The 17,161-nt window shown below is 40.9% G+C and overlaps 1 protein-coding gene across 5 annotated transcripts in view; it reads right to left on the reverse strand.

Moving 5' to 3' along the window:
* Positions 1-17,161, reverse strand: part of PREX2 (phosphatidylinositol-3,4,5-trisphosphate dependent Rac exchange factor 2) — a 287,018-nt gene that overhangs the window by 110,011 nt on the left and 159,846 nt on the right. For all 5 annotated transcript variants that reach the window (XM_036830767.1, XM_036830768.1, XM_036830770.1 and 2 more), the window contains exons 23-25: positions 16,750-16,911; positions 6,238-6,457; positions 5,552-5,759 (exon numbers count right to left, since the gene is read on the reverse strand). In XM_036830767.1, coding sequence (XP_036686662.1) covers positions 5,552-5,759; positions 6,238-6,457; positions 16,750-16,911 — 590 coding nt within the window. The remainder of the gene's footprint in view (positions 1-5,551; positions 5,760-6,237; positions 6,458-16,749; positions 16,912-17,161) is intronic.

Here is a 17,161-nt window from a genome sequence, read left to right on the forward strand (position 1 = left end):
TGTCAGGGAGAATGTCGTGTGGACAAACCGTCCTCACACTCATGCAAACAGGAGTCCTGCCCGTCCCGACCCTAAGACGCTAAACAGCGTCACACACAGGTGAGGACAGGAGGTAGTGGGGCCACCCCAATACCATCCACAACCCAGTCACCAGGAAGCATCGTGAATCTGCCCAAACGCAAAGCTCTCCCACTGGGCTCAAGGCTAAAGTACACTTTCAGACTCTGAATCGGCATAAAACTTGATGCAGACTCTGAGCAGCGCTGATTCCACCAGGCTAGACTTGAATGTTTGGCTGTAAATTGTTTCTTACAGAACTAACTCAAAATGACACAAAAATGGAATCAGTCTTTACTATCAAACAATGTGCTATAGAATTTGCAAAACAAATTAAACCATAACTGAACAAAGGGCCCGGGCATGGTTTCTCCAGCCCACAATCATCTTCTCCTTTATTTACCAAATACCGATGACATGCTGTTCTAGTCAACAGCACATATGCACATATCTTGACACTCATTTTTCCATAGCAATGTCATGTTTATTTTATTTCAAGACCATGAAAAGATCTTCTACCTCTTATTTATATCCCATCATGTCAAACCCAATGCTGTGCAGAGTAAATATTTGTTAAGTCATTTCACTAATGAATTAATTAAACACATTTATCGGACCATGCATTGCCCTTGGTGCTGTGTGTGCAGCAGTTTACAAAACAAACAAAAGTCCGTGCCCTCTTGGCGCTTAAATTCTACTGGGAGGAAACAAACAACGACCAGATAAGCTGTATAGTGTATCACATGGTGACAAATGGGAAGGAGAAAACTTTTTAAAAAGGGAATGAAGCCAGGGCTGCAACTTCAAATAGTGTCATCAGGTAAGGTCTCACTGTGAGATATCTGAATAATATTTTGGCAGTTTATAGTTTTTAGACACCTGGGAAAATCAGGGACTTCTGCTAGATTGCTCAGGGCCCTGCAAAGCTATGAATTATTTTAAACACACTTTTTCTATTTGGAAAGATATGTTTATGTCTCATAAGACAGACTGTGTATTTCTTCACTCCCTCCATCCAAAAGATTAAAGCATTAGATTAACTCCAATTACCCAAGCTGCACGCTGCACAGACAGATGAACTCTTGACTACCAAAGAGGAAAGAGATGCAGGAGTTCTCATTCTGCAAGGAGCCCTCTGTGCTCTATGGACCTTTTAAATTAGGAGTCATGGGGGCTCAGCATAAACATTTTTTTCAGAGCTCTACGAATTGTGTTCACATATTTGCTTTTCATTTTAAACAGCTGCAGTCATGCTTGCACTGACCCTGTGGGAACAAGTGTTAGGCTAACAAACAAATGATAGAAAAACAATGTTTCTGACACCACGTTTTTGCATAAAATTTCTCGATTCTTAAAAGTAATAATAGAGCATAAAGCTTAATATTTGTGCTCGCAGAAATATTTTCCTTTACCTTTGCTCGTATACAGTGTTAAGCTCCCTCTGATAGTGTGTAGGTCTGTTGATTCTGAATTAACATCCTGAGCTGAGCACCATTTCCGGTCAATCTCCGCCAAATGCCCTTGATGAATAAAGATTTCTGTATATGGTGGATTGCGTCTACCTGTGTGTTTTCTATTTAACTGAGATTTAAATATCATCATCATCCTCTTCAGCACAGCTAACATTTGTTGAGCTCTTATGCCAGTCACTATGCTAAGTACCTAACAGGTATTAATCCATTCAGTCCCTCAAACCACCTTATAAAGTGGGTATCCTCGTTATTATTATCAGTATTATCATTGTTATTCTCATCTTAGAGATGGGCTGAGTGAGACACACTCATATACTGTGCAAACAAAGCAGAACACCCCTCCCTGCATATCGCTCACCCACTCTGGAGGGCGAAGGTGGTCATGAGTGCCGCCCACCACATCCCAGTTCTCCGGGACTCATGACTGGGTGGCTCCCCTCCCCCTGGGGGCAAATCGTGTAGAAATGTGCAGGCCACGATAACGCATCTCCCATTATTCTAGTTGCACTGCAGTGCCAGTAAACGGCTTTAAGCAGGGGACTAGCACCATTTACCTGTACAGATCCCTCTGGCACCTACTGAATGAAGAATGTATTAGATGGAGAGGCACAGCTGGAAAATTCTACAGCGGGTACTAGGGAGGAGACTATGGTGACCCAGTCTCAGGTGATGGGGTGGACACATTCTGAGGTATGACCGGCAGGACTTGATAAGGTACTGGAGGTGAAGGGAAAGGAAAGAGAAGAATCACAGATGATACCTAGATTCTGGCTTCATAAACTGAAGAGATGGAGAATACTTTACTAAGAAGGGGGACAACCTTGATGGGGGAGGGGGCAAAGCAGATTTGAGTATGAGGTCAAAGTAGATGTCAATTTCAGAAACAAATTTAAGTTTGAGGCGTCTGTGAGACAGCCCAGGGTTTCATAACCCAACTCACAGATGGATTGTGAGAATGAAAGAAATCAGTGCATGTAATCATATAACTGTGTCCGGCACATGAGCCCCTATAATACATGCTACTTTTTATGAAACTGTGCCCACTTTTCTACATTTACCAGAAAAATGCTTGGGAAAACCTCAAAGATAATTCCACCACCAGCCCTACCGTTCCTATCTGTAACCCCCAGCTCACTAACTGTCCTACAATGTGTTTTGGTGGTCACTCAATCCTGGGACATGTGGCACCTGCAAAATGAAGTCTATTCTCAAATTTCCTGCCTTACTAGCCCCCAATACTCTTTATTCATTTCCTCTCTGTGAGAATACACAAACCCTGAATTTTAAAACCCTGTCAAAGGTTCTGGACTCTCCACGAATTATTTTTTCCCTTTACTTATATCTAACACCCGAGCGTCATTAACCAGAAAATCACCCATTAAAGGGCTAAAGTATCTAGCTTCCTGAAATGAAACAGGAATCACAAAATCTTGATGAAATTCATAACATCACCTTACTTCCTGTTACTACACAGCACATCTGTCTCTAGTTCTATCTTTGGATCTGAACAAGGTAGGAGGATTTAGGGGAATGCCTGTGTGTCAAAGGATGTGTTCCCAAGTGACAGGAAAACCAGACTGCACAATTAGACAGGCTCAGCACCAGGACCTTTCACAGGAATGAATGACTCCTAGAAAGGCTAGCAGGGAGATATTGTGAGGCAATTCTCTTAAAACTCGGCACAGCGGCCGAGATCTGCTTCTCCACTCTGCAGAGGCATCTATGTTGGACCAAGAATAATTTCTACATGGTGAGAAAACTGTTTAGTAACGAGCTTTTTAAATAATTTGTCAAGCTCCACTGCACTGCAGCGCTTCCGAACGGGGCAACGGGGCATCCAGACACCTGGACAACTGCACTGTTTTAAAGTGATTATGTTACACACTGAATTATGGTGGAACATATTTAGATTTAGAATTAAATTATATGGTGCACACAGAGAAGACCAAGGAAGTTTCTCAAATCATTGGCTCATTTCATGTCACTTTCCTAATAAACAAGCACAGCTGGTAAAGACTTTTTGAATAACAGAGTGGGGAAATCACAAGTAAAAATAGGTAATCCTTTTAACTACTTTTGGTTAATAAAAATAGCTTAACCCTCTTTCTGAAATTAGTGCTTTAAATATAAAGCATTTTAAACCAAGTAAAGGGAGCCCCTTGGCTCTAACTATTTCCTTGAAAATATATCTACATTAGCTGAACTTAAAAAAAAAAGTCAATAAATTAACAAAGACAGACAAACTCTGGACCATTGCCAGGAAGTGCTGGGTAGTCAATGCATTAGAGAGCCAGTCTCCAAGGCAGTGTTCACTCAGGCACATCAATAATCCTGCCATTGACAAAGGACTCATCTGAAAAGGAGGAATAATAACTCTTGGTTTAACTGGAAGCATGGGATTGGTCCAGATGCTCTCCTAGAATCCCTCTGAGATCTAGGATACATGATTCAATGCTACTATCCATTGCTTTATTAATAAACAGTCTTCCTCTTGAACCTTCTGAATACTTCAGGGGAAAAAAGAGACTGGTTTCTAAAATACAATATAACATATATGATAAAATCAATTTATTAAATAAAGCAAAATATAATGTCCTAAAATATTAACTTCTCTGTCACAAGGTCATTCTAAAACAATTCCAAATATCATGTATTTGTTTAAAAATAACCACCTGTTCTCTCAGTAACCTCAAACTGTTTGATCTGTCTATGAATGGGGTGGTCCCAATATAATACACCAAGTGTTATAAGTAATTTTAAAAAACTAGTGTATTAGACAAAGGAAAACAGAATTTCAATTCTAAATTAACTCATAAAAATGTCAGAAAGCAGTAGCACAGTAAATAGTAACTACTTAAAGATAATCTTAGAAACATGGTGCACTAATATGGTAATTTTGATCTCTAAATTTCAAAGATGTATAAAGTAAGAGATCATGTCAATTAAAATTTCATTATTGTAATGTGTAATTACAACAAAGCCTTAGAATAAGTTCTAAATATTTTATGCGAAATCTGAATTATCCATGGAAGTAGGGATGATGTGTGTGTGAACTAAATAATACACATTTGACAGCCATCTAAATCTGCAACTTCATAAAGGGAGTACATTAAAAAGAGGAAAATGGTCCTTATACCATTTTCAGATTTTTCCCACTATGATATATTCAACAATTTCAATCCCCTGAATGATAAGCAAGCATGTCAAGCCCTAGGCTGATTGCTTTTCGTATTAATTTTTATATTTTTCACCACAAATAGATAATTTGCTATGATTATTCACCCTCTTCTATACATGAGAAACTGAGCTACCCCAAATCCCATTCTGCCTTGACTAGATGTGAAGCATAATCACACTCTATGATGTAGCAAACCATCCTACAGAGTTCAGGCAATTCTCCAACCTTCAAATTCTTGAATAAGAATCAGAGTTGACCTCTGGAAAAATTTTATTCAACTCCTTCCTCTTCTCTGTTCTTGAAAAAAGATTCCAAATTACTGGCACAGCGATTTGGGTACTTCCTTAGTAAACCATTAATTCAATCAGAAGAGAAGAAAGGGTGTTGGTCATTGCTCCTAGGGTCACATACTTTTGCTTTTACTCATTTAACAAGTATGTTAAGGATTCGGTATGCTTTACATTTTTTCATAAACATCTGTTGAGTGCCTATCCACCAAATGCTGTGTTCTGGTCTGTAAAAGGTACACAAGGAAATCCCTATATGCAGTTTGTACTCTTTCAATCATATTGTTCAATTTAACATTTGCACACTGAAAGTTAGCGTTTTCTATATGAAAGAACCTTGCTGTTCTCTTCCCTGGTATTAAATGCTTCCTTAAAATACAGATCTACAGAATTGCCATGTTTTCTCATTTTTAAGGTGTTGGCATGAAGAGGATCTATACGCTCAGCAAAAATTCCTATATTTTCAAACAGTAAAAAGAATAATGGGTATTCAGGAGTGCCATTTCCTACAGCTAATGTATTAGGTACATTTAAAATACAGTAAATAAAATGCTTACTCATCTGTTTGACAAACACACATCTCCACCTCCTTCAGTGCAGTCTGAAGTTTGCCCAGCAGTTTCTGATAGATATCTTGGGTTTCTAAGTCGTCTTCTTTCAACAAATACCGGAGACCGTGCCCATCTTGCTGCCCCAGAGACAGACCTGAAGGGGCCGCCATGGTTGTAATCGTATGTTGAATGTACACCATAGGGCTTAGTTTTCCTGAGGAGTTGAAACCATTCCATAGCAACAGTTATTACCTTGAACTTACAGTAGCAATCCAGAGCCATTCATTTTAGACGTCCAAGCTTACAAAAGATAAAATGCCAATCTAATGTTGCATTTAATTCAGGAATTAAAGCTTATGGGGAGTTGTGATTAAAAACGAGGAATACAGTTCGATTCCACGTCCCACTGGGATGGCATGGGATGGTACTCTGCATCCCTTGCAGGTGCTCCTCCACTATTTTTCTCATAAAGACAAAAACAATCATTCTTCTTAGAGGAAAACTGATGAAAATGTGTAACTCCATTTTCACTCTACAAACACTTATGCATAATTATCCAAATGATTAGCGTGAGGAATCCTTTCTTTATAAAATTTCAGACTTGCTGACATGCTAATTTCAGGGATGCAGGAATAGGTATGATTGCCTAAGTTACGTGTCATAATTTGATAAAGTTGAAAAAGCTAACATACCTTGTTCCGATTTATTTTCTTTATCATGAGAATTATGCTTCCTGCTATCCAACTGAACACCAAATGCACTCCCCAGGTACGCTGATGTTTTGGGATAAGAAACTTCCATCACATTGACATGGCAGTTGGTGGGGCAGAAATCACTGCTGTGCAGTGGGGAGATTTTAGATTTGGCCTGTTTAAAGGTGGGCCAGGCTCTATTCTTTAGTACACGAGAAAACTGTAGATGAAAGATGAAAGAAAAAGCAGTTGAATGCAGTGATAATTCAAACATTTCACTCCTGTCATCCATAGCAAAATCAAAAGAAAATTAAAACATGTCAACTGCAACGGGTGAAATAAATGACAAGCTGTTAGAAATTAAGTCATTATTTTAAAATTCACACATTCTTAGAAAAGCAAAGCAATATAGGCAGCAAATGCAAAGGATTCTTTTGAAACACTGAATCCAAGTTAAGCGCTAAAAGGGATGAATTCAAGTGATCAACACCACTTACTAGGACTCAAATCCACAGGTTCCCAGCAGCTGAGAGTCAGAGAGAGAAACTGAATCGGCGTCCTAGGACACCAAGCTAGGAGAAGGTGCAAGGTGGCAGAATAGGGTAGCTGTCAGGTCAAGGATGGAAGAAGATGGATTATTCCAAACATTGTCAGAAAGCTGACCCAGACCCGAGTCTGTGAACAGGTTAGACAGCAAAGCTTGGTGGTGGGGACCCCGAATGGCAGGACAACAGGCAGAACAGACTTTCCTTCCCACCCGGGCCTCCTGCTAATCACCGCTGAGCTTTGGGTCAGGGGCAGCCTGAAGACTGGCGTGGACTCTGCTTCTGTGCCATTGAGAATAGTGATGCTCAAGGAAGTTACACAACTTGCCCGGACAGCCACTCCCCTATTTAAAACCTTGCCATCCAAATCCCTGGTCTACACTTGCGATGGTCTATACAGCCTCCCAGAGTCCGATCCACACCCGGTTTATTTATCTCAAGCTCTCTTCCCCTTGCTCCCTGTGCGCCTCCTGGCTTTCACTCAGTTCCTCTCACATGCCATCCACTCATTCGAGGTCTCTGTACAGGCTGTTCAGTGTGCCTGAAATGTTCTTCCCTCGTTTCCAAACTTACTCCTATGCATTTTCAAGTTCTATGAAATCATCAAGGGGCCTTCCTTGAGCCCTAGTCTAGGTTCAATTTTCCGTTTAGGTGCTAGGTTACAGCACCCTGTAATCCTCCTTACAATTATGAATAATTTTCTTTTTATTTATTTATTTTATTTTATTTATTTATTTTTGGCTGCGTTGGGTCTTTCTCTAGTTGCGACGAGCAGGGGCTACCCTTCGTTGTGGTGCGCGGGCTTCTCATTGCCAGGGCTTCTCTTGTTGCGGAGCACAGGCTCTAGGCGCACAGGCTTCAGTAGTTGTGGCACACAGGCTTAGTTGCTCCGCAGCATGTGGGATCTTCCCAGACGAGGGCTCGAACCTGTGTCCCCTGCCATTGGCAGGCAGATTCTTAGCCACTGCACCACTAGGGAAGTCCCATGAATAATTTTCTTATTTCTCTCTCCCTTAGCAGATGGTAAACTCCATGAGAGTGATGCTTACATCTGTCTTGTGCATCACACACAAGCATCTCATAGAACTGAAGTGGATTGTAGTTTCAAAAACAAAGGACTGAGGGGCTTCCCTGGTGGCGCAGTGGTTAAGAATCTGCCTGCCAATGCAGGGGACACGGGTTCGAGCCCTGGTCTGGGAAGATCCCACATGCCGTGGAGCGACTAAGCCTGTTAGCCACAGCTACTGAGCCTGCGCGTCTGGAGCCTGTGCTCCGCAACAAGAGAGGCCGTGACGGTGAGAGGCCCACGCACCGCGATGAAGAGTGGCCCCCGCTCGCCGCAACTGGAGAAAGCCCTCGCACAGAAACGAAGACCCAACACAGCCAAAAATAAAATATAAATAAATAAATAAATTTATAAAAAAAAAAACAAACAAAGGAATGAGAGCCACCAGCTCCCTGTGTTTTAGTTATGTCGTCCCCATAACTGATGTGATGCTGGGCAAGTCCCTGTCTCTTTGTCATTTCTAGTAAAATATGGAATGTGGATTAAATAATATCTATGCTCTCTTCTTCCTTGGAAACTATAACCAGATCCTATCTATTTATTCCACTAGTAGAGTAGTAATCTGGACATTGAAGAGAATAAAAATTAAGACTACTACCGGTTACTGTGTAACTTTTCTAGGTTAAATTCGAGAATAAAGATGTGATATCAAAAATCACATCTTATAAGCTCACCATTAGGATATGAACTATCTTACAAGTATATTAAACTGTGTTTTCAAATCACATGTCAGAAGCTATGTATCTCAGCAAAGGGCTAGCACATAGTAGGACTCTAAATAGAATTGGACTGAAATGCAGGAATCTATTAACAAAATTACTAACACATTTGATAATGATACATAGTGAAAAGAGCCTAAACACTGAGAGACAGGAAGGCATTTAGAGAATTCCTGAATTATCACTTTCTCTTTATTAATAAAGCAACCGTGACCTGGAGACTTATCTCGGAAAGACCTAGAATTTAAGGCCAGATGAAAACTTTCACTCAGAAGTTCTTTTCCACTGTAGTTGCAGGATAAAAATCTCAGAGAAGGCTCCCACGGCACAAAGACACAGAGATCGATTTTATTATGTCACAGCATCCATGGTAATAGGCAGTTACCCTTCTCTTGCTTTCTTTCATTTTAACCAATTATTCATTCATTCAAAAATATAAAAGAAGCATCTATTCTGGATCCTGTGCTATGCTGGAGACACAGCTCTTGCCCTCATAGAATTCACCATCTAGTAGGGGACACAGGTAAAAACAATATTATATCACCCTTATATATAACAATTATACTATTACAATTATATGTAACATATATGTATAAGCATATATACAACTGTATATGTGTATGTACATATGTAACAATTATATAATAAATACGATAGCCAGATAATTAGAAATTTTGTAAGTGCTGAGAAGGAAGTGAACAGGGTGATGTAATGAAGTATCTCTAGAGTGATCAGGCAGAGGAGGGGGAAGATTCCCTTTTCAGTGGGACCCAGTTCCTGCAGCTTTCCAACATCTATCTCAATACAGTGTCTTCTATGCCCTCTCCCCATGCACTCAGAACGGTGCGTAGCCACATGCCTAGTTTCTTTCAAAGAGTAAGTGGAAACTTCTATGATAAGAGCCTCTCTTGGAGAAGGAAGAGCCTTATGAAAGCAGTGCTGTCTTCCATCCTGGGGTATCCCTAGGAAAGGGGGAGGGGGCGAGGGGGGCCCATAATCATGGGTCCTGGAAATGTGGATATATTTTGAAGATCAAAAATGTGCTGGCAGACAGCATGCCCTGCTATTTAATGGTGAGCTCTTTCTGAAACGCAGACCTAAAATGAGGAAGGCGGAGTTCTTGTACTGACCGTGGTGGGCACGTGACAATGCTCTGATCATGCCATACAGTAGTAAAGGGCCCTGGAAGTGTGGACCTGTCATCTTCTTTAGCAACATCAAATTAAACACTGAGCTCACTCATCTGCTTTGGAGAAGCTCACAAGGAAAGACAAAAGTTCTTTTCCATAAATAAAAAACTGCAATTTTGCAATAAAGAAACGTACAGGGTATGGGATGGGGGTGGTGGGAATGAGTTGGGATGGAAAATGCTTTAGACCTATTGTGGACCAAGCTTATTACCAGCTTCATTCATTCATCCAACAATGACCTATCCAGGGCGCTCTAAACCAGGCACGGTTCTAGGCACATTGGGAAACAGTGAACGAACAAAGATTCCTGCCTTCTGGGTGGTTACATTCTAATGAGGGGAGAGGCAAACAATAAACACAGTAAGTCAAAGTCAAAGTGGGACTTTGCCACATGAGAGGCTGGCGAAAAAGGTGGAATCAGCATAGGAGACTACGAATGGGCCACGAAGAAAGGACAAAACCAGGATAGGTCATGTCACAGAAAACTGCTTAAGAAAGGTACAAGCTCAACTGCGTCAGATGCTACTAAAACAAGGACTACAATGACCACAGTGAATAAGCTTTGGCAAAATATAGGCCACCAGTGACCTTAGAAAGGGCCAGTTCAGTTACATGGAGGGAACCAGAGCCCACCTGCAGTGTGCTGAGAACGAAAGGTGAGTGAGACAGCAGGTGTGGACAGTGGGTATGAACAGCGGGTGTGGACAGCGGGTATGGACAGCGGGTGTGGACAGCGGGTGTGGACAGAGGGTGTGGACAGCGGGTGTGGACAGCGGGTAGGGACAGCGGGTGTGGACAGCGGGTATGGACAGTGGGTGTGGACAGCGGGTGTGGAGAGCGGGTACGGACAGTGGGTACGGACAGCGGGTGTGGACAGCAGGTGTGGACAGTGGGCATGGCCAGAGGGTGTAGACAGCAGGGATGGACAGCGGGTATGGACAGTGGGCATGGCCAGCGGGTATGGACAGCAGGTGTAGGTAGCTCTTTTTAGGACAGAGATCAAAGATATGGAAGAGGAGGTGGAGAGGAGTGTGGCGGGCAAGGGAAATATTTATCTTTAATATAGATATTAAGGCAAATTTGTGTATTGACAGGAAGAAGTCATTCTTGGAAAAGGAATTTCAGGTTTTTAATGCATTGGTAGTTAATTCATGATTTATTGAGCCTGACAACAAGTTTAGATCCAATTACAGTCATTTGACTACAAGTCAAAAAAAAAATACAAAGGTAATAAGCTATTATTTTGCAGACAGTCTCCCATTTCAATGAAGTGTAAAACCCCACTGGCATGGACCTATAAAAATTTTGTATCGGGGGAAAAGGACATGGGGAGAGATTTTACCCACAGTTTTCCCAATCCATACATCCATTTGGGGATTATGTGGCATTAATAACTAAAGATACTCAGAATAGTCAACGTAAAACTTAGATTCCTACAGACAGTATTTCTGCATAAAAAGGAACTATCTCTTAAAAGCTCATTAAATATTTATACGGAAGAAGTATCCCCAGTGCCAAAAATAAGGCCAATTATGGAACTATTTGGAAACAGGAGAATGAATCTAGAATTTTTTAAAGTTCTCAGGACAACAGAGAGTGAGCACGTTCCCCCAAACAGTGCATACTTTTATGTCTGGAACGACTGCCCACACTTCCTGCCCCACAGAGATTAAACGCCAGCTTAGGGTTCATTCAGGTCCCCAGTAAGGTCTGAACATCTGTGGCCTGTAATGCTGGCCAAAAACTTAAATGTGATTGCAGCAGCCTGGCTATGGAAAACTGTAGAAATATCAACTGGTTTCTATTTTTAACACGTAAAACTTTTAGAGTCAAAATAATAAGGGAAAGCCAGCCTCTTTGAGATTTTAGTTTCTATGGATACATTTTATTTTACACAAAGAGGGCTATTTGAAGCTTTCATCTGGGAGACAAATAGGTTGCTAATAATAGTTTAAAAGTAAATACGTGGAAATTAAAAATATATATTCACAAATGCTATAGTTTCTGTTGACATACATCTGTTACATGGATGGAGCTGACCTTACCTGACAGGCCGTTACCTTAGGTATCGACATTTTGTTCAAACAGAAAAGATCCTTGAAATGTTTTCTTGCTAACCTTGTTTCTCTATTTCGTGAGAAAGAGAGCCAGTGATTCTAAACAGGTTTATGGTCAAGAAGGGATGATGAAAGGACTGCTTTTAAAGCACTCATGTCCTGGTTAACTACAAGTTTCTCTTTATTTCTAAATTAAAAATAAAAATAAAAATAAGTGAGACGGCACTCCATAGGACTGACACCTAGTTGGCTACCTGCCAGGTAGGTGACTTGAAGCAAATTCTTACTTCCTGAGAAAGAAGCAGGCTGATAAGACTATTCAGTACACATGGCTACTTGGAGGCTCAAACAGCAACAATGTGCATACGAGAGCTTTCCAAACTTCAGTGACATTCCTTTTATCATCTCAAATCACTGCCCGGTAGCCTGTCCACCTCTGCTTTAAAAGCTTCCCAGGTGCCCAGTTACTCCTGAGGAAATGAAAGATGCTTCTCACTCCCCAGGATAATGTTCTTTCCCATTTGGGGAAAAACTCTGCTTATAATCCCCCAAAAACATACATCTCTTTTATTTTATTTATTGCATACCAGGTTGTTTATTGCATACCAGGCTGTTGTTAGAAACCAAGAAATAACACCTTCTTTATCACCATAACCAATTAATCATAGACGGTATATATTTTCTTCCTACACACAGCTTGAATTGATCTTTTTCTCTCTGTCCCCAATGCTTCTACATGAGTCCAAGTCACCCTCGACTTGGACATCTTACAAACAAATCTGATGATTATGTCACTTCAAAACATCACTGGAGGGGCTTCCCTGGTGGCGCAGTGGTTAAGAATCTGCCTGTCAATGCAGGGGACACGGGTTCGAGCCCTGCTCCGGGAAGATCCCACATGCCGCGGAGCAACTAAGCCCGTGCAACACAACTACCGAGCTTGCACTCTAGAGCCCGCGAGCCACAACTACTGAGCCCGCAGGCCACAACTACTGAAGCCCACGAGCCTAGAGCCCGTGCTCCACAACAAGAGAAGCCACCGCAATGAGAAGCCCACGCACCTCAACAAAGAAGAGCTCCCGCTTGCCGCGACTAGAGAAAGCCCACGCGCAGCAACGAAGACCCAACGCAGCCAAAAATAAATAAAAATTAAAAAAAAAAAAATCACTGGAAAAAATCAGATTTTGTCAGGTTTCCTTTTTAACTGCATCCAACTCAAATCCTCCTTTCTGGCCCAGGCAGTACGTCAACTCTTCATCAATCAGATCAGTCTCATTTCTAAGTCTTTGCCTTCATTTATGATCTCTCCCTTTACTTGAGAGCCATCTCTCCTCCTTTTCACTCTGACAGATCTTTCCAGTTGATAGCAGCTAGCAGCTGCTGACCACTCACTCCGACATGATTTCTCCATTACTGAGATGCTATTGCCCTTGCAGTCAGAACCATACTGTTTAGCACATCAGCTGTGTAGCAAAGTATCAACTACAGGTAAACAAACAACAACCAGTTTTAGAATAAAAGGGAGCAAGGTTCAAATTCCACTGCCGCTCCCAGCTGTGTGCCTTTGGGAAAGTTACTTGATCCCTCTGAGCTTCAGTCACTTCATCGATGAAATGGGATAATATGTCTCATATCACTGTGTTGGTAAGATTATACAACACAGGCAAACTGTAAAATATAGCTAGCATGCAATGTCTGATATAGACTGCTATAAACTGTTGTGCGCTCTATAACGGCACAGAGGACCAGCATATAGAGCAAGGCGCTGGGTGCCAGCATGTTCAACCATTCATGGAGACACCTCTTAGTAGGCTAAGTAGTATTATTATTACTTCATGTATTTTGACCTTTCTTCCCAAGTAGATTGTATGTGGTGGAGGGCAGACTTCTTCAAATAACTGACTTAAGCCCCTATTGCCCACGTAAAAGACACGCATTTAGTATTTCCCCAGTCTTCCTTTCCCATCCTGCAACAAACTTGCTTTTGTGAACTTGAGTTTTTGACCAATGCTCTTTCATTAAAGAGTGTCTTAAAAATATCTGCCACATAAAACAAATTGCTGCTTCATTTGCAGGGCTATGTTTATGGACACTGCCCTGACGTTCCTGGTGTTGCCTCTTTGAAATCCAGGGTGAGAGAGTTCCATTAGAACTTAGACCAAGAAAACCTTTGCTTCTCTTAAGAAACATGTATGTACCACAGGGATACTGATAAATAAGTAACAGACTGTGTTTCCCTTTTCATTTTGGCCATCAGGAAGCTGAAGGCCAAATATAATATTCCACTTTAGCAAGTAAATAGAGTCTTAGGACCTGCTTACCTATAGCCCCTTTTCCCCTGATGGTCTATACCATCTGTTCTAATATAGCTTTACCTCTAAATTTACCTACTCATTTTCCTCCAATATTCATCCTCTCCTTCTCTCTTTTAGTAATAAAATTCCTTGAGTTTTAGTTTGAGATGCCTAGTTTGAGACTACATTTCCCAGCCTCCCTTTCACTAAACAACAGGATGTGAACAGTAGTGATGTGTACAACTTCTGGGTCCTGCCCTCAAAAGGAAGCGCTTTACTATCCACTTCCTGTTTCCCCTTCTAAGGGGCATTCATTTAGACATGGTGGTGGTGCACCAAGTTTGGCTTTGCGGAAGAGGGCAATATCCTAGGGGAGAAAACAAAAATACAGAAGGATCCCTAGAAGATCATCAAGCCCCACCTCACTGGACTCCTATCAGATTGTACTTTCACATGAGTGAGAAATAAACTTTCTATCTGGTTTAAGCCTCTGTTGTCTTGGTCCTTCTTAAAGCAGCTGAATCAATACCCTATGTAATATACCCTCATCTTAATGTTTTATTTTTATTTCTATATTTTACCTTTTCTTATGTGTATTTCTTTAAGCTACTTCTACTGCTTTTGCTGTTTGAATGAATGGAGAGAAGAAAATAGGAACAAAATCCAAAAAGGTAGAAAAATGACACACGCAAAAGTGACAAGCTTGACAACCAGAATCTGCCTGAACCCTACCATACTTTATACAGATCCGTCTCTGAAGTAGAATGACTCTCTTTTCAAAATGTGTTCAAAAGGGGACTACTAATTTGCATTTTTTTAGAGCTTTTAAATTTAACTTCAAAGTACTGTCACCTCTCATAGAGACAGGAGAAGTAAAAAGAAAATCTTCTGTTCTTCAGCTTCAACGAGACATATTCATGGAATCTTTCCCAAACTTAAAGAGGTCCATAGCAATCATGGAAAGAAGGTGAACAGATGTGATGGTTATGCAGTGATCTGGAATATCATTTTTTCTTCATGTAAATGGACTTATAAAAAAATTATGACATCAATACATATTCAACTTAACAAGCCTAACAGTATAGGAAATGCTTAAAGAAAAACACAGTGAGCTCCCTTCCCCTTCCCCTCCCTGAGGCAACCTAATTGAAATCCCTTGGGTATCCGTTCACACATTTCCCTATTTTTGTATGGACATATCTGGACACATACTGACTTTTATTTGCCATAACAAACACAGACAGTTAACTCATATTCATAAACACTGGGATAAATCATATTTCCTAGTATGACTATCCAAATTTAAGCAACCAGCCTCACTTTGAGGGAAATAATTAGCTAGCCTCCCACTGACACAAACAGAAAAAAAAAATTAAAACCTACTATAAGATATGTCTTAGAGATCAATTTTTATTTATTCTACCTCTAAAATATATCCTCGAGTTCACCAAATGTCCTCTGTCTCCTCTGTCTTCCCCAGAGTCCAAGCCATGACCGTCACTCACCCGGACTATTGCAATCGCTTCCCACCCCTCTCTACGCCTCACTTCTTGCCCCTTGCAATCCAATCCTACAGAGGAACTGGCACGATCTTTCAAAAACCTAAATTAGATGAAGTCATCCTTCTATCTAAAATTTTCCAACTGCTTCTCATCGATGTAAGAAGAAAATCCAAACTCCATCCAACGTCCCAAAAGGTACAAAGAGCTTCCACGGAACCTCATACCTGTCCCTGCCAAAGCCTCCGCGCTTATGACTGACTGGTCACTCTTCCCCTGACACCCTGACCTTCTTCTTGCTTTGGGGCCTCTGTACCAGACGCTCTGTCTACCTGGACGCTTCTTCCTCCCATTTAAAGGAAGAGTTCTACTTGTCATTCAGACACGCGTTTCCCAGAGAGGCTTTCTCTATAGCCACCCAGCCTAGAGCTCCCACCCTGGCACTTCCCACCGTAGCTTTCCTCGTAACTCTCTCCAATATTTGATTTTCCCCCTTTGTAGAGATTTCTTTACTTCGTTGTTGTCTCCCCCACTCAAATGGAAGCACCGTGAGAGGAAAGACCTTCTCTCCTTTGCTGCCGTATTCCTGGTACCAAGAACACTGCTTCACACACAAAAGGTGCTCAATTAATACGTCAAATGAATGAGGCAATGAATCCATTTACAACAGCCGATGTTCCATGTACTTTCTGATTAAGGGCTCTGTTCCCTCTGTCAAGAGAACAGGGAAAGAAGAACTATAGTGAAATAATAAAAATCTGATTTCATTTTTTTTTTTTTTAGCACCGAGCTAAAAAAAAGAAAAATAATAATAATAATAAAAATCTGATTTCAGAATTAGGTGGCCTGGATTTAAATCCCAACTCTATTCTTGCCAGTAAGTAATTTAATTCTTTAGGCCTCAGTTATTATATTTGGAAAATGTGGAATAATGGCCTAGCTTACAAGTTTGCAAAGATCAAATGAGGCAAAGGATGTAAAGGCATTCAAAAAACCCTAAAATGTTACATAAATGTTATCACTATTTCAATAAAGCGGTACATAAATAAGTAATGAAAAACATCAAGAATTGAATTAAATTTGACATTAAAATAATAATTTAAATAATAATTACTTGTAAAATACATACATAGAGCTTTTACCTTTTTATAACTGGATATTCTCTGACATATGCGCTCAATTTTTTCATTGCAAACAGCACTGAATTTACTCTGAAGGTCACTAGGAATCACCTCGTTCAAAGAGTTAAGGCTGGTGCAGTTTTGTACAAAATGATCATCGCTTTTAGCCAGGGCTTCAAGAATCTGTAGACACACATACACACACACACAAAATAGAACAAGAAAAAAAAAACCTTCAAAATCAGCCAAATAAAATTTTCACAATTCCACAGCACAGGGTGACTTTCCCCAGTGTGCTTCTTTTAGCTGCCTGGGATTTGTATGTTCAATAAACCCTGGCAGTGAAGTGATGGACTTGTGTGCCTGGCATCTCCTGTTTTCCCTTCTGCTGGCTATAAAAGGCTGCCTGAGGGAGGTGAGGGGACTTCAAAGA

This window comes from Balaenoptera musculus, chromosome 17 (assembly GCF_009873245.2).
Source record: "Balaenoptera musculus isolate JJ_BM4_2016_0621 chromosome 17, mBalMus1.pri.v3, whole genome shotgun sequence".
In the NCBI taxonomy this organism is placed as follows: domain Eukaryota; kingdom Metazoa; phylum Chordata; class Mammalia; order Artiodactyla; family Balaenopteridae; genus Balaenoptera; species Balaenoptera musculus.